The sequence below is a fragment of the Populus trichocarpa genome, chromosome 3 (assembly GCF_000002775.5).
Source record: "Populus trichocarpa isolate Nisqually-1 chromosome 3, P.trichocarpa_v4.1, whole genome shotgun sequence".
In the NCBI taxonomy this organism is placed as follows: domain Eukaryota; kingdom Viridiplantae; phylum Streptophyta; class Magnoliopsida; order Malpighiales; family Salicaceae; genus Populus; species Populus trichocarpa.
The window spans coordinates 19,684,661-19,708,601 of record NC_037287.2 but is presented as its reverse complement, the minus strand read 5'-3'; the positions used below and the strand labels follow the sequence as shown (position 1 = coordinate 19,708,601).

The 23,941-nt window shown below is 36.9% G+C and overlaps 3 protein-coding genes across 13 annotated transcripts; all 3 read left to right on the top strand.

Annotated features, from left to right (window-relative positions):
• Positions 1 to 220: 220 nt before the first annotated feature.
• LOC7462802 (exosome complex component RRP4 homolog) lies at positions 221 to 3,481 on the top strand. Of its 2 annotated transcripts, XM_002303903.4 has the most exons (7): positions 221 to 683; positions 771 to 872; positions 959 to 1,004; positions 1,108 to 1,197; positions 1,991 to 2,056; positions 2,175 to 2,243; positions 2,841 to 3,481. In XM_002303903.4, the coding sequence occupies exons 1-7, from the start codon at positions 529 to 531 to the stop codon at positions 3,273 to 3,275; spliced, it is 963 nt and encodes a 320-aa protein (XP_002303939.3). In that variant the 5' UTR covers positions 221 to 528; the 3' UTR covers positions 3,276 to 3,481. The 2 variants fall into 2 exon arrangements, with proteins under 2 accessions (XP_002303939.3, XP_024453628.2); XM_024597860.2 differs by lacking the exon at positions 1,991 to 2,056.
• Positions 3,482 to 8,954: 5,473 nt separating this feature from the next.
• LOC7460254 (uncharacterized) lies at positions 8,955 to 13,905 on the top strand. Of its 3 annotated transcripts, none has more exons than XM_024597683.2 (5): positions 8,955 to 9,070; positions 9,194 to 9,276; positions 11,662 to 12,239; positions 12,766 to 12,941; positions 13,122 to 13,905. In XM_024597683.2, the coding sequence occupies exons 2-5, from the start codon at positions 9,255 to 9,257 to the stop codon at positions 13,570 to 13,572; spliced, it is 1,227 nt and encodes a 408-aa protein (XP_024453451.1). In that variant the 5' UTR covers positions 8,955 to 9,070; positions 9,194 to 9,254; the 3' UTR covers positions 13,573 to 13,905. The 3 variants fall into 3 exon arrangements, with proteins under 3 accessions (XP_024453451.1, XP_052307348.1, XP_024453452.1); XM_052451388.1 differs by lacking the exon at positions 8,955 to 9,070 and adding an exon at positions 10,860 to 11,089 and having other exon boundaries at positions 9,188 to 9,276; XM_024597684.2 differs by lacking the exon at positions 8,955 to 9,070 and adding an exon at positions 10,905 to 11,089 and having other exon boundaries at positions 9,212 to 9,276.
• A 331-nt stretch (positions 13,906 to 14,236) lies between these two features.
• On the top strand, positions 14,237 to 23,053 carry LOC7460256 (cation/H(+) antiporter 2). 8 transcript variants are annotated; one of them, XR_008058751.1, is made up of 7 exons: positions 14,242 to 14,847; positions 14,936 to 15,922; positions 16,060 to 16,985; positions 17,127 to 17,394; positions 22,333 to 22,376; positions 22,482 to 22,570; positions 22,673 to 23,053. XR_008058751.1 is itself a non-coding variant. In XM_052451386.1 (6 exons), exons 1-5 carry the CDS (start codon positions 14,695 to 14,697, stop codon positions 22,339 to 22,341), a joined length of 2,343 nt encoding a protein of 780 aa, XP_052307346.1. In that variant the 5' UTR covers positions 14,242 to 14,694; the 3' UTR covers positions 22,342 to 22,376; positions 22,482 to 23,053. The 8 variants fall into 8 exon arrangements, 5 of the variants coding, with proteins under 5 accessions (XP_024453448.1, XP_052307347.1, XP_052307346.1 ...); XR_008058752.1 differs by lacking the exon at positions 17,127 to 17,394 and having other exon boundaries at positions 14,241 to 14,847; positions 22,065 to 22,376; XM_052451386.1 differs by having other exon boundaries at positions 22,482 to 23,053.
• Positions 23,054 to 23,941: the final 888 nt, after the last annotated feature.

Below are 23,941 nucleotides of genomic sequence, written 5' to 3'. Positions count from 1 at the left end.
GACTTTTTTGAGGTTTTTCCTATATTATTCTTTAGTCCATAGGGTTTTAATGCAATTACAACTTAATCCTTCATGATTGAAACCCCTAATTTATTTGAGTCGAGGGATTAACATGTAATTGTCATAAATAAAGAGCCAATTCATAATTGTATACAAAAGTAGGGACTACCCATAACTAAATTTACAAAAACTTGGTCTTTATAGCTCGCCGCCCCCTTCACTCTCACCTCTTCAAAGCTAGCTCTCAGACCCTCTCCCCTTCTCCCCGGCAGTCGGCGGCCAACCTGACAACGTCCGGCGGAGTGTTGCTTTCACTTCAGAGGAAATTAGCCAGCACCAGCACCAGCGCCGTTGCTTTCACTTCCTGTTATATCGCGAAAGAACCAACCTTTCCTAAAGAAACAGTGAGAGAAGCACCCTACCCTTGCCGCAACTCTCTCTTCATCCTATCAAAGCCCCTCTGTTTCCCGGAAACAGAAGCTGCGGCGGCCCCCAAATCCGATTGATTAGTGGGGTTGAGACAGAGAAATGAGAGGGATAGAGATATCATTGAATCAAACCCAAAAGATAAGGTTGCAGAGAGCTCTGAAACAGCTAGAATCTTTGTATTTGAGAGCCAACTTCAATGCTTCTGTAACTGTCGCCGATACCATCCCCGTTAGCAACGAAGACACCATCCTCAAGTATGCGCTTCTCTCTCTCTTTTTTTCCCTTGAACTTCTTATTTTATGTTTTGTTAAAGTATCTAACTTTCTTGTGTTTAAATGAAGGGGTCATGGCACCTCTGAGCGCGACGGAGAAGTGGTGGCGACGCTCTGTGGTGTGGTGGAGCGTGTTAACAAATTAGTGTATGTTCGCACGTTGCGTGCCAGGTATAATCACATTACTTCCATTCATCATTGTTTTATAATGGTAAAATAAAATAAAATAAAATTAATTACTTATTATTGACTGTTAGGTACAAGCCAGAGATTGGAGATATCATAGTGGGGCGTGTTGTTGAGGTATCATTGGAATTTGGAAGATTGAAAATGATTTTCATTCGTTCATGGGTCTTATGGGTTTTATTTTTTTTTTAATTATCATGAATATATCAATGTTTTCCAGGTAGCGCAAAAGCGGTGGAAATTGGAAATTAATTTCAGCCAAGATGCTGTTTTGATGCTTTCTTCTATGAATTTACCTGATGGGCTTCAGGTATCAACCCTCTCTTTATTATGCTTCTTTTAGATGCATATCTTTGGTGCTGATTTTGTATCTTGATTTACGAAGTCATTCGTTATTTAAAGACCATGTTGGAAACATAAGAGAAAGGTCCATCGTAATAACATCTTTGGATGATTGAAATGGAGAGGAAAGGAGTTCTTGTGTAAATTGGTTTGCTTTTCCTGAATATTTGGCAAACTGAAAGAAGAACCGCAGCTTCCTCTGCGTATCTTTTGTTCAATTGCGATAATGGTTTGTGTTGAAACACTAGCAAATTCCTCACCGACTGCCTACGTTGATTTTGTCAAAGCTTGCTTTAAAATTTGAAGGACCGCAGGCTTAAAATGATTTATAGTCTCATGTGATTCTGTCACAGTATACTCCTGCTTCTTGAGTTTTGATGAGGAGGAGAGGTATTCTATGAGAATTGTACTATAGAACTTTGTTTTGTAACGTGATGTCCCATTTATGGGATCCCTGGAAATAAAATTTCAAGAATGGTCCTACCATTTAGCACTTTTGTTTGGCATGAAATGGCTACTTACGCACAATGGCTTAAACCTGCAACCTCTTGTTTACATGCCCAAGCCGCTTTCTATTGCACTATCCTATGGCCCTTCCATATCTACACGTCTTTGATCCTAAAATATTTTATTTGGAATTCTAGATGAAATGTGTTTGAGAAGCTGGGAATATATGTTCTATCTGTTCATATTTAGGATCTGAAATGGGCTTTTTTTCTTGCTTTGCTAATATGCGCGCATTCAATATGTTTGATTGCTAGAGGCGGCGAACTGCATTGGATGAACTCAACATGCGCAGTATTTTTGAGGAGAATGATGTTGTGTGTGTAAGTCTGTTGTCATGCATTGTTGATTTTCCTGCGTGATCGACCAATGTTTTACCAAAAAGTAAAGCAAATGCATAGGTAAATGTTATAAGCAACTATCTTTTTTTCTCATTTTCAGGGTGAGGTGCGTAATTTTCAGAATGATGGTGGCATACAATTGCAAGCAAGAAGTCAGAAGTATGGAAAGGTTTGATTTACATCCAAAGTGCTTTTCTATTGTGCTTTTATGGGTTGGCAAACTTTTCCGTTTTTGTCTATTACTCTATTACAAAGAATCACAAATTGAAGGGTACTATAATTGTGTCCTTTAAAATGTCCACTTAAACTAGTCCTTCACATAGAAATTGACCACTAAGCTGGACAACTCCCCACAAGGTTGAGGCAGGAAAAAGATAGTGAAAATGATATCAATGTCGACCCTAAAGAGAAAATTCATATTAATAATATTTTTAATCCCCATGAGGATATCTGGCATATCCATCTATAAGTGGGATGATATTAACAGGATATAAGGAAAATTAATGGAAAAGAGAAAAAAATAAAATTGGCACTTTGGGAGTTTTTGGGTATTAATTTAACATGCTAATGTTATTGCCTGCCTTGTCTTTTTTTTTTCTTCTGAAAATGTAGTTACAAATGCTACTGATTAATTGATCTGCACATAGTTCTTATCTATTATCTCTGATTGGTACTTCAGTTGAAGTCAATATTCAGCGTAGTCTTTCGTTTTATTTTATGCCATTTTTATCATTCTTGTTCATAGTGATATTTTTATGCATGACAGCTTGAGAAGGGTCAGTTGCTCACGATTCCACCATATCTAGTGAAAAGACAAAAACATCATTTCCATCATTTGGAACAGTATGGAGTTGACCTGATACTAGGATGTAATGGGTTCATTTGGGTTGGTGAGCATGTAGAGGCCAGGGACTGTATTGTAGAGGATCAACTAAACAATACGGAACAACAATTCACCAAATCCAATACAACCAAAGAAATGCCACTAGAGACGAGGCGGAGCATATGTCAGATAGCAAATGCTATCCGTGTCTTGTCAATTTTGGGCTTTAATGTAACTTTAGAAGTGATACTGGAGACTATTGACTTGAGCAGCACACTGAATCTTGGAATAGATGAGATGCTTGGGCCAGAGTTCCATGTTTTGGTAGCAGAGAGAGAAGCTGAACGCCGCACATCGATGACAAAAAGGAAGGGGTGACACTGTCATTGGAAACCTAAGTATACATGGAGTTGTGTTTTTCCTTCTCTTCCAGGGGTAGGATGAGTGTGCTGTAGTGAAAGAGGATTTGTAAATTTGAGAAAATTGTTGTTCAGCATCAGAGCAATTCATCTTGACAAATTTTGATCGTTTTGCTTCATCTGCGCAGCTCAGATTGATTATAAATTATTATCATGTTTGTTTCATTGATCCATTATATTTGAAACGCCTCACTGCAATTACATTATCTTTTAGCATGCTAGTAAGCTGTGATAAACTAATCTGTAAAATGCAGGGGAGAGTATAAAATGCCTGTTGGAGTGTATTGATTTCCTCTCCAGTCGTGTAATTTTAACTGACAGATTTTGTTACGGGTCTCTTTGCTATGGGTCATAAGAGCTTTCTACTTTCTTGAGAAACTTGCATCACCCATGGATGTAAAAGATTCGGATGAACTATTAGCGATTTTCCAGTGTGAGGAGAAAGTAAACAGCGGGATTGGGTCTGCTATTGTGAAGGTCGCTACTTTGTTGCTCATGTGAGTTGTGCCAGCTCTAAGGTACGAGTTCCTTGTACTGATTTGCTCTCTGAAAACCCCATTTATTCTCTTGTCAATGAGAAATGTGATATGAAGGGAAGTGCGAGGAGGGACGAGGCAACTACATCAGAAAACACGGTTATGGTCCGTTCACCTATGGACCTGATGATAGCAAAAGATTTTGAACGAGAGAGCCAGAAGAATAGAGGGAGAGTGAAGAAATAAACATGGTAGAGTTCAGATTTTTCAACCATGACCACCCCTTCCTCTTTGATGAGGAAAAGAGCTGTTGCGTTGCCTGTCTAGCTTGCCATGGACCTGTTGTGGGCATAACCTATGCTTGCACATCTTGCGACTCGTTCCTTCACAAGATCTGCGTTGAGTTTCCTGAAGAAATCCATAAAAACCTTCTCATCTTACTGTCAAAACAACATGATTCTATTTGTTTTGCATGTAAACTAGATAATTTTGCCTTCTCCTACCATTGCGGTACCTGCAAATTTGAGGTCCACTTGCGATGTGGTTCCATAAGCGGCCTTCACAAACATGAAGGTCCTGATGCAAAAAAGTACAAGCACGAGGGTCACGAACATTTTTCGGCCATTGAATATCGTGCATCTGTTAAACTAGAAGGTTATTATGAGAGGTCACCATAGGTCAGAATAAATACTGAAGATATTCCCATTTGTAATGCTTGTTGCCATCCTTGTGCAGGCCTTACATTGGAATGTGACGAATGCGATTTTCACCTGCGTTTCATACTATTAAGCATGAATGCCACCATGATCCTCTAACCCTTGAATATTCATTAGAAGACGATTTGAAGTCTGATGAATGGCACTGTGATCTTTGTGAGACTAAAAGAGACCCCAATCAATGGGTCTATTATTGTGCTGAATGCTTAATTCCTGTGCATCTCAGTTGGGTGTATCCTTGTATAGGGAAGGTGACAGGTCTGGTTGAGCAGATTCCAATTAAGATGAAGCCGTCAGAAGCATATTCTGAAAGCATTAGAAGATGGATTTGAGAATTTTCTATACCATTTAGAAATGTGTGCTCAATACTAACAGGAAAATGATTGAAATTTCTTGTAGTTGAAACATCATAGAATGCTTGCATTTGTCTTTGTTTTTGAAAAATCAAAACGATTTGCTTATCAATGTGCTTCTAGATTTGTGTAATACTCAGTTTTGTTTACTTAGGATGTGTTTTTGCCATCCGGGGTCTGCAGCTATCCAATCGCACAAGGCTATGACATTAATGGAAATATCCTCCTCTTATACGTAAAATGCTCCATGATAATCAACTCCAGCAATCAATTTTTAAAATGAACATTTGCCCTTTTTACTGGTACAGAACATGGCAAGTCATGTTTGTCAAATCGAGAACACTTGATTCAACTCAATGGATTTATCAAACACAATCAGTGACATGATCCTAGTGCACTCCTAGTGTATCCATAGTTATCAGACTCCACCTGGGAATTGACTAGGAAAAGAGTCTGAAGTCAATCAATCAAGTTTCGCAGGTTTCTCAGATCAATCTGTCAAGAACCACGAGCCTATCCAGCAACAAATTAATTAGGCGATCACCAAATACAGCATTTAATGTTCACTGCCACCCAGTCTATTGATTGTCGGTGCGATGCTTGTGGTGATACTTCAAAGGCCCTGCTCTGAAATGTGAGGAGCTTGGCATCTACCTTCATGTCAGGTGTGGATTATTGCCACGTGAGGTTCAACATCATGGCCATGACCATCCCTTCTATCTAACATCTCCATTGGATATCAGGGTTTCGGATGAATTGTACAGCGGTTTCCTGCTGTGCGAGGAGAAAGTGAACAAGGGGGATTGGGCCTATTATTGTGAAGGTTGCTACTTTGTTGCTCATATGAGTTGTTCCAACCCTGAGGTACGCCCTCTATATACCGATCTCCTTTCTGAAAACCCCATCTATTCGATTGTCAGAGAAGAATCCAATCGAAATGAAAGTGAGATGGATATCGAGGCTAGTTCATCAAAGACTCAAGACATAGGAAGGGGAAATTTTGAGCAGATGCCAATTGATTTAGAAAGAGGGAGAGCCAGAAAAATAGAAAGGGGGAGTGAAAAATCGAACATGGCAGATGCCAAGCTCAACACTGTATTTCAGATTACAGTGAAAAAACCAGGAGATCTTAATGAAGTTCAACACTGTATTTCAGATTTCCCCAGTACATCAGATTATTCTTCATTTGCTGATATATTTGATTATTTTTTGTTACCTCAAATCATACTAATTAGACTCAACTTGGGATTCGAATTGACACAAGACTCGAGTGACGGGTCGAGCACCAGATTAATCAATTGCATTCGAGGACATGCTTGCATAGGAAACTAAGTTCTGAGGACATGCTTGCATTCGAAACTAAGTTCAGAATTGCTGTACATAATCGCCATCGAGGATGATCTCTAAACACCATGTGAAAAAAATGATTCTCAGTTCATTTCATGTAGACAGTGCCATTATTGGCAAATAACGATGGAAGTCAATTGGGGCATGGCTGTCGCAATCCCTGCAGACCTTCCAAGGTAGATGCAACCTGTCATGGACATTTAACATTATACAAGCACAATTCGTCCATCACTTGATGTCGACGTCCCCTCTAGTATTCAATTCTTTCACATTTCTATTTCGTATACACTTGTTGTTCTCTCTCTCTCTCTCTCTCTCTCTCTCACACGCATGTATGTATGTATATATGTATGAATGTATGAACTTCTAATACAATATCTCCAGTCATAACAAATTTATTAGCAGTCATGATTATTAAATTTAATGAAGATGGTGTTTGTGGGTTTGAAAATGGTTATTTTTCAGAGTATTTTTTTGTTTGGAAATGTATCAAAATAATATATTTTTTATTTTTTAAAAATTATTTTTAATATTAGTACATAAAAACGATTTAAAAAAATAAAAAAATTTAATTTTTTAAAATACTTTTGAAACACAAAAAAAAATTAAATACATAATCGAAATAAATTTCCTAGTTATCACTCCCTAAATTAACTTGTGAGTCATGAGATTGACCCACAAATTTATTTATTTTTCATTTTTAAGGAAGAAATAAAACAATCAATGTCTCTTTTTAATTTCTTACCTAATAAGAATTCGACTATTTCAACGATTAAGTCAAGATGGTTTGATCAAAACTTGACTCTAAACAGTCCAGTAACTTGTGCAATTAAATCATAAACCTAGAAATTCAAACATTAGGTTATTACGTCAACCTATGATCAGATTTTATTTCTTACATAATATCTCCAACTATCACAAATCTACTGGCAATCATAATGGTTAAATTCGTTGAAAAGATGATCCAGTTAAGTGTTATATTTATTGTTTACTAGATTAATATGGAGACATCATATTAATATACAATTTTTATTTTTATTTTCAAGTAAGAAATAAAACAATCAATTTTCGTTTTTCATTTTTTTTCTAGAAGGATTTTGATGACTTCAACTATTCCAATCAACATGGTTTAATCAAATTTTAGATCTAAGCAGCCTAGCAACTTGTACAAATAAAAATGAGTTTAGTGATATGAAAGGTGTGGCTCAACTGGTTAGACTCTAAGTTTGCTCCCTAGAGGTCACTAGTTCGAGTTCCACAAACTTCAGGGTCACTAGAGACTTATATAGTCGTTAACTTCAGGGCCCGTGAGATTAGTTGAGATACGCGCAAGCTGGTCCCCGGACATCTACGTTAATAAAAAAATAAAATGAGTTTAGTATTATAATGTAAAGTATTTTTTAAAATTGTTTTTACTTGAAATTGTATTAGAATAATTATTTATATATATATTTTTATTTTTAATATTAGCACATTAAAATCATTAAAAATATCACTTTAATATTTTTTCAAACCAAAAATAATTTTAAAACGCAATTTCAAACATAAAACAAACAATGTCTTAAATCACAAATGTAAAACCTAAAAACTAAATCACTAACAACCTTCTAAATTTATTATTATTAATTTCTATGTATGCAATTGTAAGGGCAACAATTAAATAATTAGAAAAAAATCTCAAATACTCTCCACTTAATTTCTCAAACAAGCCAAAAAGAAAAGTGCCAAGCAAGACAGAAAACAGGAATCAATTCATGCCAAGCAAATAAAATCTTCCATAGGCCCCATCAATACAACACACAAATATCCAACTGATCAATTCTTTCATTAACTTAAAAACTTGTTTTTTTATATTTTTATTTTGAAAATACAAAATTCTGATAAAAAATTATAATAAAAATTAATTTATTTTATATTTTTATCTTTATTTTTTTAATAAAATATTTTTTTATATTGGCCTCACCAAATATAAACTTATAGAAATAAAAAAAAAGCACAAAAAAAATAAAGAAATTAAGAAAGAACTCTCCAATTGTTGTCGCCATACAAAATTCTATCACACAAACAAAACATCAAATATCTGAACTCCCTGACATCAACTGACAATGTTAAACCATTCCAATTCGGACACGTGTCCACGCAATTTTTTCTTCCTTTTTTACTTGGGCCCCACTCAAATTCATTTTCAAGAAATTAAAAAACACTAATAAAAAGTATCTTAATGAGGAAACAAATAATTGTATGCATATTATTTTGTTTGCTTTCAAAACTTATTCCAAATAAGTGTTTCAAAAAATCTCATAGCCAATATTTTATTTGGAATTAGTTAGTACGATCATTTTTTTCTAATATTAATTTTCTATATCATATTTTAAATAAATAATTTAAACTTGAATTGGAATAATTACAAGAACTTATATTTTTTTTCTAAAATTTGTAATGTTTTTTTTTAGTTTAACGTGGGTGTTCGGGCCGGCTTGCATGCACCTCGACTAATCCCACGGGCCCTAAAGTTAACGACCATGTAAGCCTTCAGTGGCCATTATATGAGCAACCACATGGCTCTCGAACCTGAGATTATAGAGGGAACAAATCTCTTGATCCCAAGCTTTTACCACTGAACCACCACCTAGATAGTTAAAATTTGTAATCTTTAAATGATAATATAAAGCAAACTCATTAATTATTTGGAAAATTGATTTGATAATTTTTCTGGATAAAAAATAGAATATCATTAATCTAATTATATATTACTGTAATATAATTAATATTAAATGAAAACTATGTTAAAAAAAAAAAAAAAAACAGAGTCTCTTATAAGCATAACCTCCCTCGCTCTCTCACATTTCCAAATCACACCAGGTTTATTCTCCTTCTTTCTCTAGCATTTATTTCTTTGCTGATGTCAAAAGAGATATAACTGGTGTATTAAGAACCGTGTATTTATACGTATAAGTGATTAATTACTGTTATTGGTGTGTATAGGTGGGCTGAATAGAGGAAGATCTGATGTACTTGCTGGTGGATCTTAATTATACACAAGATCATGATGGCCCTTGAAAATAAAGGTATGCTTATGCTTATGCTCTGTTTTGTTGTGTTTTCTCTTCTGGGTTTTGTTTGTTTTTCTGAATTTTGAAAACTTTTGATCTGTTTCGAGTGTTATTTCAATTATATGAGTGGTAGTGTAATCTGTTTTTTTTTTTTTTTGTGATAATGTTATTTGATCGATTTTCTATAATGGGTTTTGCTTACAATGGAGAATTGAATTGTAAAGTTGGAGACTTGAGGGATATTTTGAGTGCTGGTTACTGGTTGATCACACTGCACTGCAGTTTAGTTTTGTGATATAACATGGTTGGTGAATGTTTTGTGGTGTTGTTGCGTGATTTGGTAGCTGGTGAGGTAATTGCTACTTGAATGTTTATAAATTCTTGTGGAGTGGAGGATGTGTGATTTTATGTTTTGCAGAGATTTGGATATTAGTGAGGAATTGTGTGATTTGGATATTTAGGTTTTTGGTAGATAGAAATTGCACGAAGTGTTCAAGTGGTGGCATTCTATGCATGTGTGTGATTTGAAATTTATTGCATGTTGAGTTGATGTGCAATGTAGCTTTCCACATCTAGAGCCTAGGTTCAGAAAAGGTTTTGGAGAAAGTTGAATAAAACAGTTTCAATGCTGGCCCTGGCATGGTCCTATACCAGTTTAATCGTGATCCTATCATCTGCTGATTTAAGTGTGTACAATCGGTGCAGTTTACTTCTTCTAGTGTCATTGACCTACTCGATTAGCTACTAAAGTACATTTTAGGTATCCAACTACAGGAGCATGTGTAGAATGTGAATACCTTGTCAATTTGATTGGCACTTAAGTGAAAATCTTGTGCAAGCTCATTAGCAAACTAATAAACCTTTGACAAAAGGATATTTTTTGGGAATTATTGTAATGAGCATAGATTAGTTCCCCTCACGCAATCTCATTCAAGGTAGAATCCAGTTAAAAACCTTAATTTGTTCATCCTCGACAATAATCCAAGAATCCTGGTAAAATCAGCCAAACAAGGGGCCTTACTCATTTTGTGAGAGATGAAAAACCACTTCAGACCTTCAAGCCTGTACATCTCCATCTGCAGCTGGAAACTTACTTCTCCATTTCCTTACCTTATATCTGAAAGAAGGTAAGAAATCCACATATTTTCAAACCAAATGGAGTGTCATTGAATTCATCAAAACAAGATAGTGACGTGAAACTGGTTGGGAAGGTCCAACAAATTTTAATTAATTAGGTCCATCCTAAACACAAGTCATTCCTTTTGTGACAATGTTCTCTCTAAGAAAATAAGAATTAATGCTTTAACCATCTGCTTCATTATCTACCTAAAAAACCCTTCTTTCTCCAGAATTTTGTCAAAATCAATGGCTTGTTTTTAAGAAACAACTTTGTGAAGCTACTTGTTGTGGCCTCTTGAAAATGTGCATGTTGTATGTTATTTATGTTTGGTAGAAGGGAAAGACCTTGGTGTTTTGAATTCATATGATAGTGCTTTGGCATCTAGATGCATTATTGTGGTTTGGATGATGATGCTAATTGATACCACGCCACTTAAAGGAGCAATTTCTGGATCTCTCTCTCTTTTTGTGTTGTCTAGGGATAAGGAGGCTTTGGTTACCTATTATTTGGACTTTTGCTTCAGGAAGATGTCATGGGATGTATCATATACTTGGAATGCTGAAGATTGTGAGGTGTTCACTTGAATGGCTATACTATTGTGTACAGATAAGAGGAAATATTCTTACTCTTTTATTTTCTGGCTAGTGTATAAGGGATGTACAAGGAGGGTTGTTGAGGGGAAGAGTTACTTCTGACTTATTTTAGATGGTTGGTTTTAACTCTGCACTTTTATCTAGTATATAGAAGTTTCATCATAGATTTGGTGGATTAATTTTTTGCAACTGGAATTCTTAGTTCTGTGATTGGAACCCATTCTGTTGTCCTCTGGTAAAGTTTTTGGCTATCCCAGAAGAAAGATAAAGGCAGCAGTAAATACTCATGTCACTAGATATTATGGTCCAGATTATCCAGCCAATTGTTGCTATCCTTTACTTGTTTCTTATCTCACATCCTTTAGTATTATCTACAAAGGCTTTGCTTTAGCATTTTCTGTGTATATGCAGTTGTCTGTCCATGTAGCAGCATTTTGTTTTTGTTTCTCTTTTCTTTTTTTCTTTTCTTGTTTTTTCCATCTTTGGCACTTTTTTTGCATGTGCTGTGTTTTCTCAATACATTATTATTTTCCAAAAAATGTGTATTGGAGGCTTTCCCGGGATTCACACACTTGGTATTTCTTGTTTGTTTTACTGTTTATCAGAACTGTTAAATATGGGTGATGATAACAGATTATTAAAATAAATTTTCTCAAGTGTTTGCTGTTTTTCATTTCTTCTTGACAGAAACTATGCAAAGGAGCTGTGAGGCCTCCTTAAAATGCCTCCAAATCAAGGGATTCCCTTATGGGAATACCTTTGAAAGCTTTCGGTTCAAAGAAGAAATTGGTGCTCACCCAGGCAGGGATGTTGTTGAACCAGTTCACTCACTAAGCAGCGAGTTTCTTGAACTTCCAAGTGAATTTCAGAACAAACCTGCCTACCATCATGATTTTGGCTCATGGTCTACCTTTTATCCAGACTCTCAAAAGATGCCGCCGTGCCAAATGAATTGTTTTGAAAGCCAATTTTATCCCTTTCCTTTGGAGACTCGATTTCAGTATGCTCCTTTCAATATGTTTTCTCAAGGTTATCCATGTGAGATCCAGTTACAAGATTTTCAGTATTTTGTGGTCATAGACTTTGAGGCTACTTGTGACAAGGAAAGAAATCCTCATCCACAAGAGATAATTGAGTTTCCATCTGTCATTGTGAGCAGTGTCACTGGCCAACTAGAAGCGTGTTTTCAGACATATGTGCGACCAACATGCAATCAGCACCTCAGTGATTTCTGCAAGGATCTGACTGGTATCCAGCAAATCCAGGTTAGTTTGGAATTCCTTTACTTTTTAGAAAAGAGTACTGTGTATGTGTTTCTTGGAATGTCTATCAACAGTGTTCGATTTACGTTGTACTAGGTTAGGTAGGTCGACTGTCCCTTTAAAAGACCAGATAGTGCGTGACTAGAAATTTATATTACCCTGGGAGTGATTACCAACATTTACTTTATGAGGAGAGAGAGACAAATGGAAGAGAGAGAAACATTGGCATGAAAGAGGTTTTTTCACTTTCTCCATCTGCTTTTTGTCTCTTCCTTGTAACTCTCTATCTCCTCATGGAGTATTGTTAGTTAATCCTGTAGGAATATAAAATTTCTCGTTAAACACTATCTCTTAGGTTTTGCGACGTGAATTATTTTATTACTTTGAATTGCAAGCTGGCCACACTTTTTAAACTGTTGCTTACTTCAACTAGTTTCTTAGAATTTTCTTTACGTTAATCTCTCTTCTAAACTTTTTGATGAACATCATGTTGCCTCTATCTTATTCTTGTATTTCTGTGTGGCTCCAGGTGGACAGAGGTGTTACTCTTAGTGAAGCACTCCTCAGGCATGATAAATGGCTTGAGAATAAAGGGATAAAAAATACTAGCTTTGCTGTGGTGACATGGTCAAACTGGGATTGTCGGGTGATGTTGGAATCTGAGTGCCGATTCAAGAAGATCAGGAAGCCTCCTTATTTTAATCGGTAAATGATCAGATAAAAACTTGTAGATTTGAACCATTCCATTATAAATATATTTGAATTTCTGGGCAAACTATTTTTCATTGTGAATGAATTGCAACTCTGTTTTTTTTTTTTTTTTTGTGGATATGTCATAAGTGCCTCTGACATGATATTCTTTTTTCTTTTTCTTACATTTGTCAGATGGATCAACTTAAAAGTTCCGTTCTGTGAAATATTTGGTGGTGCAAGATGTCTGAAGGAGGCTGTTGAGATGGCAGGCCTAGAATGGCAGGGCCGTGCTCACTGTGGACTGGATGATGCCAAAAATACTGCTCGGCTGCTTGCCCTACTCATGCATAGGGGTATCAGATTCTCCATCACCAACTCACTGATGTGGAACACAACTGACAGTTCATTGCCATGCAAGCAGTCCCCCGAGAACCTGTCCTTTTCACCACATCAACCCCAAAAGCTGAAGGAAATGCGTATTCCTGTTTTCCCGTATCACCCCTTTTGTTTCTGTGGGGTGAAAAGCAGCAAGGGAATGGTTCGAAAGCCTGGACCGAAGCAAGGTAGCCTGTTCTTTGGCTGTGGCAACTGGACTGCCACTAGAGGTGCCCGCTGTCATTACTTTGAATGGGCATCTCCTTGACTAAGATTATGGAAAACCTGTTTAGCTTTGGACTCCGCATCCTATATTCTGTCAGGATGCACTGTGAAAAAAATGACAAAAAAAATGGAAGATTGAAAGTAATGTAGTAGGTTGTCTCCTAGTGAACAAAATATAAATAGTTGGCTCAATTGGTGGAGGGTTTGGGAAACATCAGAGTGGTAGGAGAGCTGCAACCTGTAAAGCTGACTTGTTGACTGGAGAACAAATTGGTAAATGTTTGATGGGTAGTTAGGATGATGCTTTTTACGTGCATGGACATGCTAAGTTATTGTTATGATAAATAACCCGTGAGATAGGGACAATTCGATTTCCTATGCATCTCTAACGGGAGTGGATAGAGTTGCTTGCCCAAATTTCTCATATCTGTTCTGTTTTTCCTTGTTTTCTTGAATTCCTTTGGGTCTTGTCTGGGGCTTTGATGGTCTAATTAGGTCTGTTGATTATGTACTGTTATTCTAGCGAGTAATTAAGCATGCAGCTCCAAAACATAATGAAATGGAATGAGAAAAGGTGCGCTCATTTTCAATGCATCAAGCAGGTTTCTAGTTAAACTAAACTTGAGATTGATCCAGACGAACCTAAAAAACAAAATGATATGATTTTAATAAAAATGATTTATTCGGTATCCAAACCTTTTTTTGGTTAGACAACAATGCACTGTTAATAAAACGTTAGAGGCACTTGACTGAGGCAGATAAAGCTTGAAAAGCTTCCCTCCAAGCATATTCCTCTTGGTCAGTATTTACAAGTGTCATGACCTCTATTACTTTGACGACATGTGTGAAGGAGGAAACTAAAACTCAGCCTCCAAGCTCCAGACATGGTCTACAAAGACATTTTCAAGCCAAGGCCATCATCACCCTTCCATTCCCTCCCTATATTTAATGCCTTCAAGCCACCTTCCATAGTTTCCTGCCACAAAACCAATCACATTTTCAGTGAATCTTTTACATCAATGAAAATAAAATATGAAACTACACATCATCCATGATGAGCACTGAACAAGCTGTTGCATCCCACAATCATTTTGTTTTTCAATAATTACTTCCAGCAAACAAAATCTTTCCTAGATTCTATCTTGTTCCTTGGAGATGTTAAACAATGGAAGCTGCAAGAAGAGCTCTGTGCGTAAGCGATCCGTTTAACCCACTCATTACAACCTTCGCGCAGTCTGCTGGCATTCTTGTCATCTCTCATTGCTTCCACCTTTTCTTGAAACAATTCGGACAGCCTGGACCTGTTGCACAAATCTTGGTAATCAATCTTTCTCTTTCCATATACATCCCTAAATATCAATTTATGTAACGTTTATGCCAGCTTATATACTCTTTTGTTTCATCAGGCTGGAATTGTTCTAGGTCCCTCATTGTTGTCCCGCATCCCCAAAGTTAATCGATTCTTTATTCAGTCGAGTACCGCGGATTATTATGAAGTAATTGAATCCATTTTCCGCACAGTTTTCATGTTCTTGATAGGCCTAGAGATGGATATTCCTTACATGAGGCGAAGCTTGCGAAAAGCGAGCATTATTGCATCTGGTGGGGTGATTGTAGGTGTCTTGTTTGGTATTGCTGTATCCATTTCCCTCATCATTTTGTTGAAAATAAAATCCCAACTTTTTGATTTTGCCACTATCATCATAATAGCATTAACGAACTCGGCATCTCCTGTAGTTTTTCGACTGGCAGCTGAACTGAAGTTTCTGACTTCAGATACAGGAAGATTGGCAGTCTGTGCTTCTTTGATCACTGAAATGTTTTGCGTGTTATGGAGGTCTGTTAGCCTCGCAGTGGATCCATGGAAAAATTTAGGAACAGGGATTCTTTTCCTTCTTATGACCGTGACACTTATAGGTATAAACAAGTATTTGGCTTCGTGGTGTAACCAGAGGATTCGGAACCAAAAATATGTGACGAACACAGAGTTTGTAGTCTTCTTGTTCCTTTTAATAGCGGCCGCACTTTTTATTGAAGAATATGGTTACAACAGTGCAATATCGTGCTTTTTATTAGGCTTGATGTTCCCTAGGGAAGGCAAAACTACTCGGACATTGTTGCATAAACTCAGTTACGCTACATACAACTTCATACTTCCAGTGTACTTTGGCTACATAGGTTTTCAGCTTAATGTTTCTATTTTGGGTAGATTAAAACCTTTGATCACGGTTATTGTGATGATTGTAATGTCCATCGCAACTAAAATTATTGGCACGCTAGTTGCTTGCCGTTACCTCAAGATCTCAACAGAAGAGGGTATTGTACTTGGCTTTTTACTCGATTTGAAGGGAAATGCCGAACTTCAGATCTTGGGAAAGCTGCCAAAGGAAACTGTAAGTTTTTGGAAAAATTATCAGTACCCTCGTGCTTTTTTGAATTACTCTATGGCAGGATGCGTTGATATGAATACTGAAAAAAAAAATCGTTCTCTTCTTTCCGCAAATGATATTATTTTATGCTTTTCCTATAGTTGAAACAGTGGGAGGAAGCAGATGTTCACGGTATGGTGCTAACTGTTGTGGTGATTAACACTGTGATAGCAGGAGTGGTAGTGGCTCATATATTAAGGAAAAAAGAAGAGTACTTTTCTCACAGCCATATCTCACTTGAATTAGGTGAACATGAGAGTGAACTTCGAATGCTGGCTTGTGTCTACGGATCTCGGAATATATCATCGAAAATTGGATTAATCTCTGCTTTTAGTGAATCTCTCAAAACACCAGTCACCACTTACCTGATGCACCTAGTTGAGCTACCAAAGAAACGCACCAAGAAGAATTTGATGTACCACCAGCTACAAGATGGTGATCAATACAGTGACGAGGAGGACTATGGCGGAAATGATGTTGTGGAGATCAATGATGCCGTGGATGCATATACCATGGAGACCAAAGTTTTGATCCACCAAAGGAAAGTTGTGTCTTCCTTTGAGAGAATGTACGAGGATGTGTGTGATTCCATTGAGGACTTGCGTGTTTCGATCATATTTCTGACTTTTCACAAGCACCAGCGCCTTGATGGGAAAATGGAGAGCGGAAAGGATGGAATGAGAACCACTAATCATAAGGTTATGCGTCATGCCCCATGCTCGGTAGGGATCTTTGTGGATCGAGGGCAGACAGGATTTCAACAACCTAGTTCACAATCTGTGCAAAATATAGCAACATTATTTTTCGGAGGCCCTGATGATCGCGAGGCATTGGCGTGTAGCAAAATGATTTCAAACCATCCTCACATTCATTTGACACTCATACACTTCCAGAATTTACCATCAAGCAAACAGACAGAGTACACCAATGAAATACTCCACAGGAATGATGAGTTGCTGATGGAAATGTCAAATCACGAGATTGAGGCTGACATTGACAGGGCATATACGCAGGATTTCTATAACAGGTTTCCACAAGTAAACTATATATATTTGATATCTTTGTTTCTTTATTGCTCTAAACATGTCTTTTCCTTCTGATAGAGTAATTGCATTGCCTCTGTTGGCTCTTGTTACATATAAGAACTGCATTTTTCTTTTTCTTTCAGATATGTGACGTCGGGTCAAGTTGGATATGTAGAGAAGTATGTTGAGAATGGGACTCAAACCGCAGAGGCTCTAAGAGACATACATGATACCTTTTCATTGCTCATTGTAGGAAAGGGTGGTAGAGGGAACTCACCTATGACAACTGGTATGAGTGACTGGGAGGAGTGTCCAGAGCTGGGGACAGTCGGGGACCTTCTGGCTTCTTCAGAACTTAACACCAACAGTTCGGTTTTGGTCATTCAACAATATCGACATTCGAGAAATGACCTTAATTAGGGATTATCAGACATCTGATATGCACATATATTAATGTACATATATATGTGAAATTGTTAGATAGTTATTGTCTATGGTTTTCATTCGAACAGGATTTCTTACAATGTAATTTGAATGAGTTTTAGACACATTGTTTAGCTTATTGCTTAAGGAGAGGTAATGATCTTCCTGGCGTTGGAACAGGTAAAGGGCCTGTTCCAAGACAGGTAATGCTTGAAATTTCTGGTTGCTCTAGCTTACGGTCACTTCCCGAGGAGTTTGTAACCTAGTCTCTTTACATGAACTGGAAATTATCAATTGTCCTAGCTTCTTGGAAAAATGCAAAGGAATAAGGAACTTCAGAGCAAGAGGTTAGGATTTCTCCAATGATTATGGCATGTGATGGAAAACCTGTGGAACCGTCATCATCTACCAACAGAAGGTTTCAAAGTGGTGTTTATATAGGTGAGCTTCAACATTACACTCGTTCAATTTCTACAAGTCATAAGATCCTAAAACCTCACAATGTTGACTGACTGATTTTGATAATCTTTGCATCAAGTTCTGCTTTCAACATAACATTTTCCCATTCCCAAATGGCAAAAGTCAGTTCTATCGATAAAATAAAATAAAATAAAATAAAAGGTAAAATCAGGCTCTTTAAACATCCAAGTTTGAAGGGGTGGTAGACGAGGGCTATGATCGGTGTTCTATGATGCTGTTGGAGCAACTTTATGGCAGTCAAAAGTTATCTGGATCCTTAGAAGATCTTAGACTTCGGAGTCTCATGCTCTCAGAAATGGGAGAAGGGGAGAAACATTGTCAACAGTGACACTGATAGTCAAGTTTTTCCAGCTCATCAAAAAGAAGCCCAATAGCAGTCAAAATTGTCGCCAGATTTCAGATTTCCCGGAGTTGTTAGAGGAGCTGTAAGTGGAAATGGCAGTGGAGAAGAGGAACCTCATTCGGTTTCCGCAGGTTCATATACCCCTCCTTTCACCATCTGTCCTATTCAAACCCAACAAACATCTGCCTTACTCGCTTTTCCTCAATTTCCTGATTCAGGATCTCATAAATTTTTTTTGTCCCATTCCTTCCTTTTTGTTTCAGGTGCTAATAGCAGGGGAACTTAGTGTTAGGAACATTAAAAAAACAAAGGACATCAGAAGTTAGTGTCTGACTGCTCGGAATGTCGCAGTAATCATCCAATCGTTTGAGATGGAAGTCTGTTACTCAAATACAGATCAAATGGACTAGGTTAACTTGCTTTAGTTTCTCTGAAACATCTTGTTATCAGCAAACTGGTAATCTGGAAAGAGGAGCATAGAGCTATGTCTTTCAGCTTTATATGATTATACTTTCCATTGTAACTGGTTCGATGGGTTCCAAACTACATATATTTTCATCTCAGGGACTTTTGCTTCTTTATTTTTTCTTTTTCTAAATATACTTTGGAAGTCAAAGTGAATAATTAATTCTGTCTCGACTTGAAAGGTTTCTGAATCTGAGATATATCTTGTGAATAATTAATTTTCAGATGATTTTCCTCCGAAAGAAAAATGGGAAATATTATAAATATTATATTCATTTCACAGGAAATAAATAGTGCAAAAAAGAGATGGAATGAAATAGTACAGAAACTCTTTTCATGTAAATTGCAATGGCTGTTATTGGGATAAAATATGGTGTTTTTAGTAATGAACTGTATCAGTGTTCATAATTACATAACTTAAATCTATGCAATATCTTAAGCTTGTTCTAAGAAGTTAATGATCTTGGCACTAAAAATAGGATCAAAGGCAAATCAGTAGTTAAATAAACAAGCCATCTCCCACCTAATAGATTTTCCTCTTGGTCAGTATTTTCAAGTGTCATGTCCTCTATTACTTTGACGACATGTGTAAACAGGGCAAATGAAACCCAGCCGCTCAGCTTCAGACACGGTCTCCAAAGAGATTTTCAAGCCAGGGCATCATCAGCCTTCACTCCCTATTTTTAATGCCTTCAAGCCACCTTCCATAGTTTCCTGCCACAAAACTGTTCACATTTTCAGTGAATCTATTACACCAATGCAACGAAAAGAAAAAAAAATGGAACGACACATGCCGTGATGAGCACTGAACAATTTGTTTCATCCCACAATCACTTTTTTTTTCTTTCAATTTATTACTTCCAGCAATCAAAATCTTACTAGAATCTATCTTGTTCCTTTGTGATATTAAAAATGGAAGCTGCAGGAAGAGCTCTGTGCGCAAGGGATCCATTTAATCCGCTCATTACAACCTCCACGCAGGCTGCTGGTATTCTTGTCATCTCTCATTGCTTCCACCTCTTCTTGAAACAATTCGGTCAGCCTGGACCTGTTGCACAAATCTTGGTAATCCTTCTTTCTCTTTTCAATATACGTTCATGAATCTTGATCTTTTTTCTGGTATATAAGCGAACTCGAATAAATTTTAATGTGTTGATAGTTTCTTGTTCTATCAGGCTGGAATTGTGCTAGGTCCCTCGTTGTTGTCCCGCATCACCAAAGTCAATCAATTCTTTATTCAGTCGTCTACTGAAGACTATTATAAAGTTTTGCAATTCATTTTCCGCACAATTTTTATGTTCTTGTTAGGTCTAGAGATGGATATTCCATACATGAGGCGTAACTTGCGCAAAGCAAGCATTATTGCATCTGGTGGATTGATTATAGGTGTCTTGTTTGGTATTGTTGCATTTATTTCCCTCATCATTTTATTAAGAATAAAAGCCAGTTTTGATTATGCCAGTTCCATCATAATAGTCCTAGCGAACTCGGCATCTCCTGTAGTTTTTCGACTGGCAGCTGAACTGAAGTTTCTGACTTCGGATACAGGAAGAATGGCAGTCTGTGCTTCTTTAATCTCCGAAATGTCTTGCGTGCTATTGGGGTCTATAGTTCATTCAGCTAGCTGGGAATATTTTGGAAAAGGGATTCTTTTGCTTTTACTGACCATAGCACTAATAGTTGTAAACAAATATTTGGCCTTTTGGTGCAACCAGAGAACCCGGAACCAAAAATATGTGACACATGCAGAGTTCTTGGTCTTCTTGTCCCTTTTAGTAACGGCGGCACTTGTTATTGAAAAGTATGGCTACATCAGTACAGCATCTAGCTTTTTATTCGGCTTGATGTTCCCTAGGGAAGGCAAAACTACTCGGTCATTGTTGCATAAACTCAGTTACGCTACGTACAACTTCATACTTCCAGTTTACTTTGGCTGCATAGGTTTTCAGTTTGATGTCTCTTATATGGGAAGTTTCAATAGTTTCATCATGGTTATAATGATGATTTTCATGTCCATTGCAAGTAAAATTATCGGCACATTATTTGCTTGCCATTACCTCAAGATCCCAACAGACGAGGGCATTGTACTTGGCTTTTTACTCGATTTGAAGGGAAATGCCGAATTTCATATCATGCGAAATCTGCCAAAGGATACTGTAAGTTTTCTGAAGACCTTTCCAGGAATTATCAGTACCCTTGTGTTTTTCTTTGCGTAGCATTTGGTACTTGCATTGACATAGATACTTACCTCAATAAAAATTGTCTTCTTTCTTTTAGTAATGTTGTTTTATGCTTTTCCTGTAGTTGAATCCAATGGATCAAGAGAATGTTCAAAATCTGGTGGTATCTGTCGTGGTGATGAACACTGTGATAGCAGGAGTGGTAGTGGCTCATATATTAAGGAAAAAGGAAGAGTATTTTTCTCACAGCCATACCTCCCTTGAATTAGGTGAACATGAGAGTGAACTTCGAATGCTGGCTTGTGTCTACGGATCTCGGCATATATCATCGAAAATTGGGTTAATCTCTGCTTTTAGTGAATCTCTCAAAACACCGGTCACAGCTTACCTGATGCACCTAGTTGAGCTCCCAAAGAAACGTACCAAGAAGAATTTGATGTACCACCAGCTACAAGATGGTGATCGATACAGTGACGAGGAGGACTATGGCGGAAATGATGTTGTGGAGATCAATGATGCCGTGGATGCATATACCATGGAGACCAAAGTTTTGATCCACCAAAGGAAAGTTGTGTCTTCCTTTGAGAGAATGTACGAGGATGTGTGTGATTCCATTGAGGACTTGCGTGTTTCGATCATATTTCTGACTTTTCACAAGCACCAGCGCCTTGATGGGAAAATGGAGAGCGGAAAAGTCGGAATGAGAATCACCAACCATAAGATTCTGCGCCATGCGCCATGCTCGGTAGGGATCTTCGTGGATCGAGGGCAGACAGGATTTCAACAACCTAGTTCCCAATCTGTGCAAAATATAGCAGCATTATTTTTTGGAGGCTCTGACGATCGCGAGGCATTGGCGTGTTGCAAAATGATTTCAAACCATCCTCACATTCATTTGACACTCATCCACTTCCAGCATTCACCGTCAAGCGAACAGACAGGGTCCAATAATGGCACACCCCACAGGGATGATGAGCTACTGATGGATATGTCAAGTCACGACATTGAGGCTGACATTGACAGGGCTGTTGTGCAGGATTTCTATAACAGGTATCCACTGGCAAATTACATATATGCTTGACATCTTTGCTTCTTTCTACTCTAAACATGTTTTTTCCCTTCTGAAAGAGTAATTTCATTGCGTCTTGGCTCTTGTTACAATAAGAACTGCATTCTTCTTTTGCTTTCAGATATGTGACGCCAGGTCAAGTTGGATATGTAGAGAAGTATGTTGAGAATGGGACTCAAACAGCAGAGGCTCTAAGAGACATACATGATACCTATTCATTGCTCATTGTAGGAAAGGGTGGTAGAGGACACTCACCTATGACAACTGGTATGAGCGACTGGGAAGAGTGTCCAGAGCTGGGGACAGTCGGGGACCTTCTGGCTTCTTCAGAACTTAACACCAACAGTTCGGTTTTGGTCATTCAACAATATCGGCATTCGAGAAATGACCTTAACTAGGGATTATCAGAGATCTTATGCGCACGTATGTTAATGTATGTATATTGTATATGGATCATCGGGTAATTATTGTCTATAGTTTCCATTCACACAGGATTTCATACAATGTCATGCGACTGAGTTTGTAAACCCTTCACTAGGTTTACAGCTTCAGGAGAGGTAAAGGGCCTCAAGGCCCTCAACTATACAATCAGGAAACTGACCAGTCTACTTAATGGAGTCGATTAGGGTAATATAACTTTTCACCAGGTGCTCAGTATTTAACTACTTTCAGGTGTCCAAATTAAGGGTGTATTTGGATAAACTTTCTCATGTGACTTTACCAAATTAGGAAAGGAGAGCCATGTTCAAATCTCAGCTCTGATAACTCATTGATGATTATTGCCCTTCAAATTAAGCATCCATGGCAAGCACGCAAGACTTTCCATGTTCTGAACACATTCTTTTGCTACAGTGGCTATATTCTGCCGTGCAGGTAATGTTGTCCGAGCTGCGTTTTGGTATGGATTGGCTGTCCATTTCAGGATTTATCCTATTGTCTATGAACTTCCTTTTGTTCTGGTTCTTGATCCAGACACCTTCCAATCTGGTCAGGAGCCACTTCTTGTCAATTGGAAATCTAGTCGAAGCTGCGTCTACTGAAGACTATATAAGAGTCTTTGTATTTCTTTACATGATTTACATGATGTAATGGTTATTTGTTTTCGCAGTCTACCCCCTTTTTTTTATTTTAATTTTAATTTGTTTTAAATTAAAATTTTATATTTTTAGATTGTTTTTTATATGCATATGTTAAAAGTAATTTTATTGTAATATTATTTTAATTATTTTCAAACAAAAATTACTTTAAAAAATAATCATTATCTCAACATGAAACACAACACTAAATAAGATTTGAGAATATATCTGACATAAGATTTGAGAATATATCTGACATCTATCAGCCGCTAAAAATATAAAGTATCTCGCTAATATATATTTTGATTCTTTTTAAAAATTTAATTTGGTCCCTGTATTTTATTTTTCTTACGAGTAAGTTCTTAATTGAAGTTTTTTTAGTCCTTATATTTTACAATAAATACAATTTATACCTTAGTAATTTTTTTTAATTCAATCTCTACATGTCAAATCTTAATGTTGGTCAAAATTGTAAAAGTAGATATATGATATCTTAGAAAACAAAATCTTAACTTAAAAAATCAAGATAAAACATAAGAAAATAAGTTATAAAAATAAAATATGGAAAAATATTCTTGTGATATTAATATGATATTATAGAAAACAAAATCTTTTATAAATAAATAAATTATTTTTGTTGTTGTTATACCAAGCTTGCGGTAAAACGAAAGTCTAAGGAGAGAGAGTCAATAACTTGCCCTAAATCATCAAGAAGGCATAAATGTGGAGTTTTCATGGATTGCTTTTGACACTTCACTTCATGGGTGATTATTTTCGGTTCGGTTCAAATTTTATCTAAACTAATTTTTTTTAAAAAAACCAAAACCGGTTCAAGCCAACTGGTTTCGGTTCGGTTCGGTTTTTTAGAACAAAAACTAGTTCAAATCGGTTTGGCTCAGTTTTTTTCGGTTTGGTTTGGTTT

What these genes read in the sequence shown, in the direction of transcription:
- LOC7460254 (XM_024597683.2), top strand. Translation starts at nt 9,255, where the DNA reads ATGATGGCCCTTGAAAATAAAG. An exon ending in GATGGCCCTTGAAAATAAAG is followed by an intron (nt 9,277 to 11,661) that starts GTATGCTTATGC and finishes TCTTCTTGACAG; the next exon opens with AAACTATGCAAAGGAGCTGT. An exon ending in AAGCCTCCTTATTTTAATCG is followed by an intron (nt 12,942 to 13,121) that starts GTAAATGATCAG and finishes TACATTTGTCAG; the next exon opens with ATGGATCAACTTAAAAGTTC.
- LOC7460256 (XM_052451387.1), top strand. Translation starts at nt 14,695, where the DNA reads ATGGAAGCTGCAAGAAGAGCTCTGTGCGTAAGCGATCCGTTTAACCCA. An exon ending in GACCTGTTGCACAAATCTTG is followed by an intron (nt 14,848 to 14,935) that starts GTAATCAATCTT and finishes TTGTTTCATCAG; the next exon opens with GCTGGAATTGTTCTAGGTCC. An exon ending in ACGCAGGATTTCTATAACAG is followed by an intron (nt 16,986 to 22,064) that starts GTTTCCACAAGT and finishes TTTTGCTTTCAG; the next exon opens with ATATGTGACGCCAGGTCAAG.
- LOC7462802 (XM_002303903.4), top strand. Translation starts at nt 529, where the DNA reads ATGAGAGGGATAGAGATATCATTGAATCAAACCCAAAAGATAAGGTTG. An exon ending in AACGAAGACACCATCCTCAA is followed by an intron (nt 684 to 770) that starts GTATGCGCTTCT and finishes GTTTAAATGAAG; the next exon opens with GGGTCATGGCACCTCTGAGC. An exon ending in ATTTACCTGATGGGCTTCAG is followed by an intron (nt 1,198 to 1,990) that starts GTATCAACCCTC and finishes TTTGATTGCTAG; the next exon opens with AGGCGGCGAACTGCATTGGA.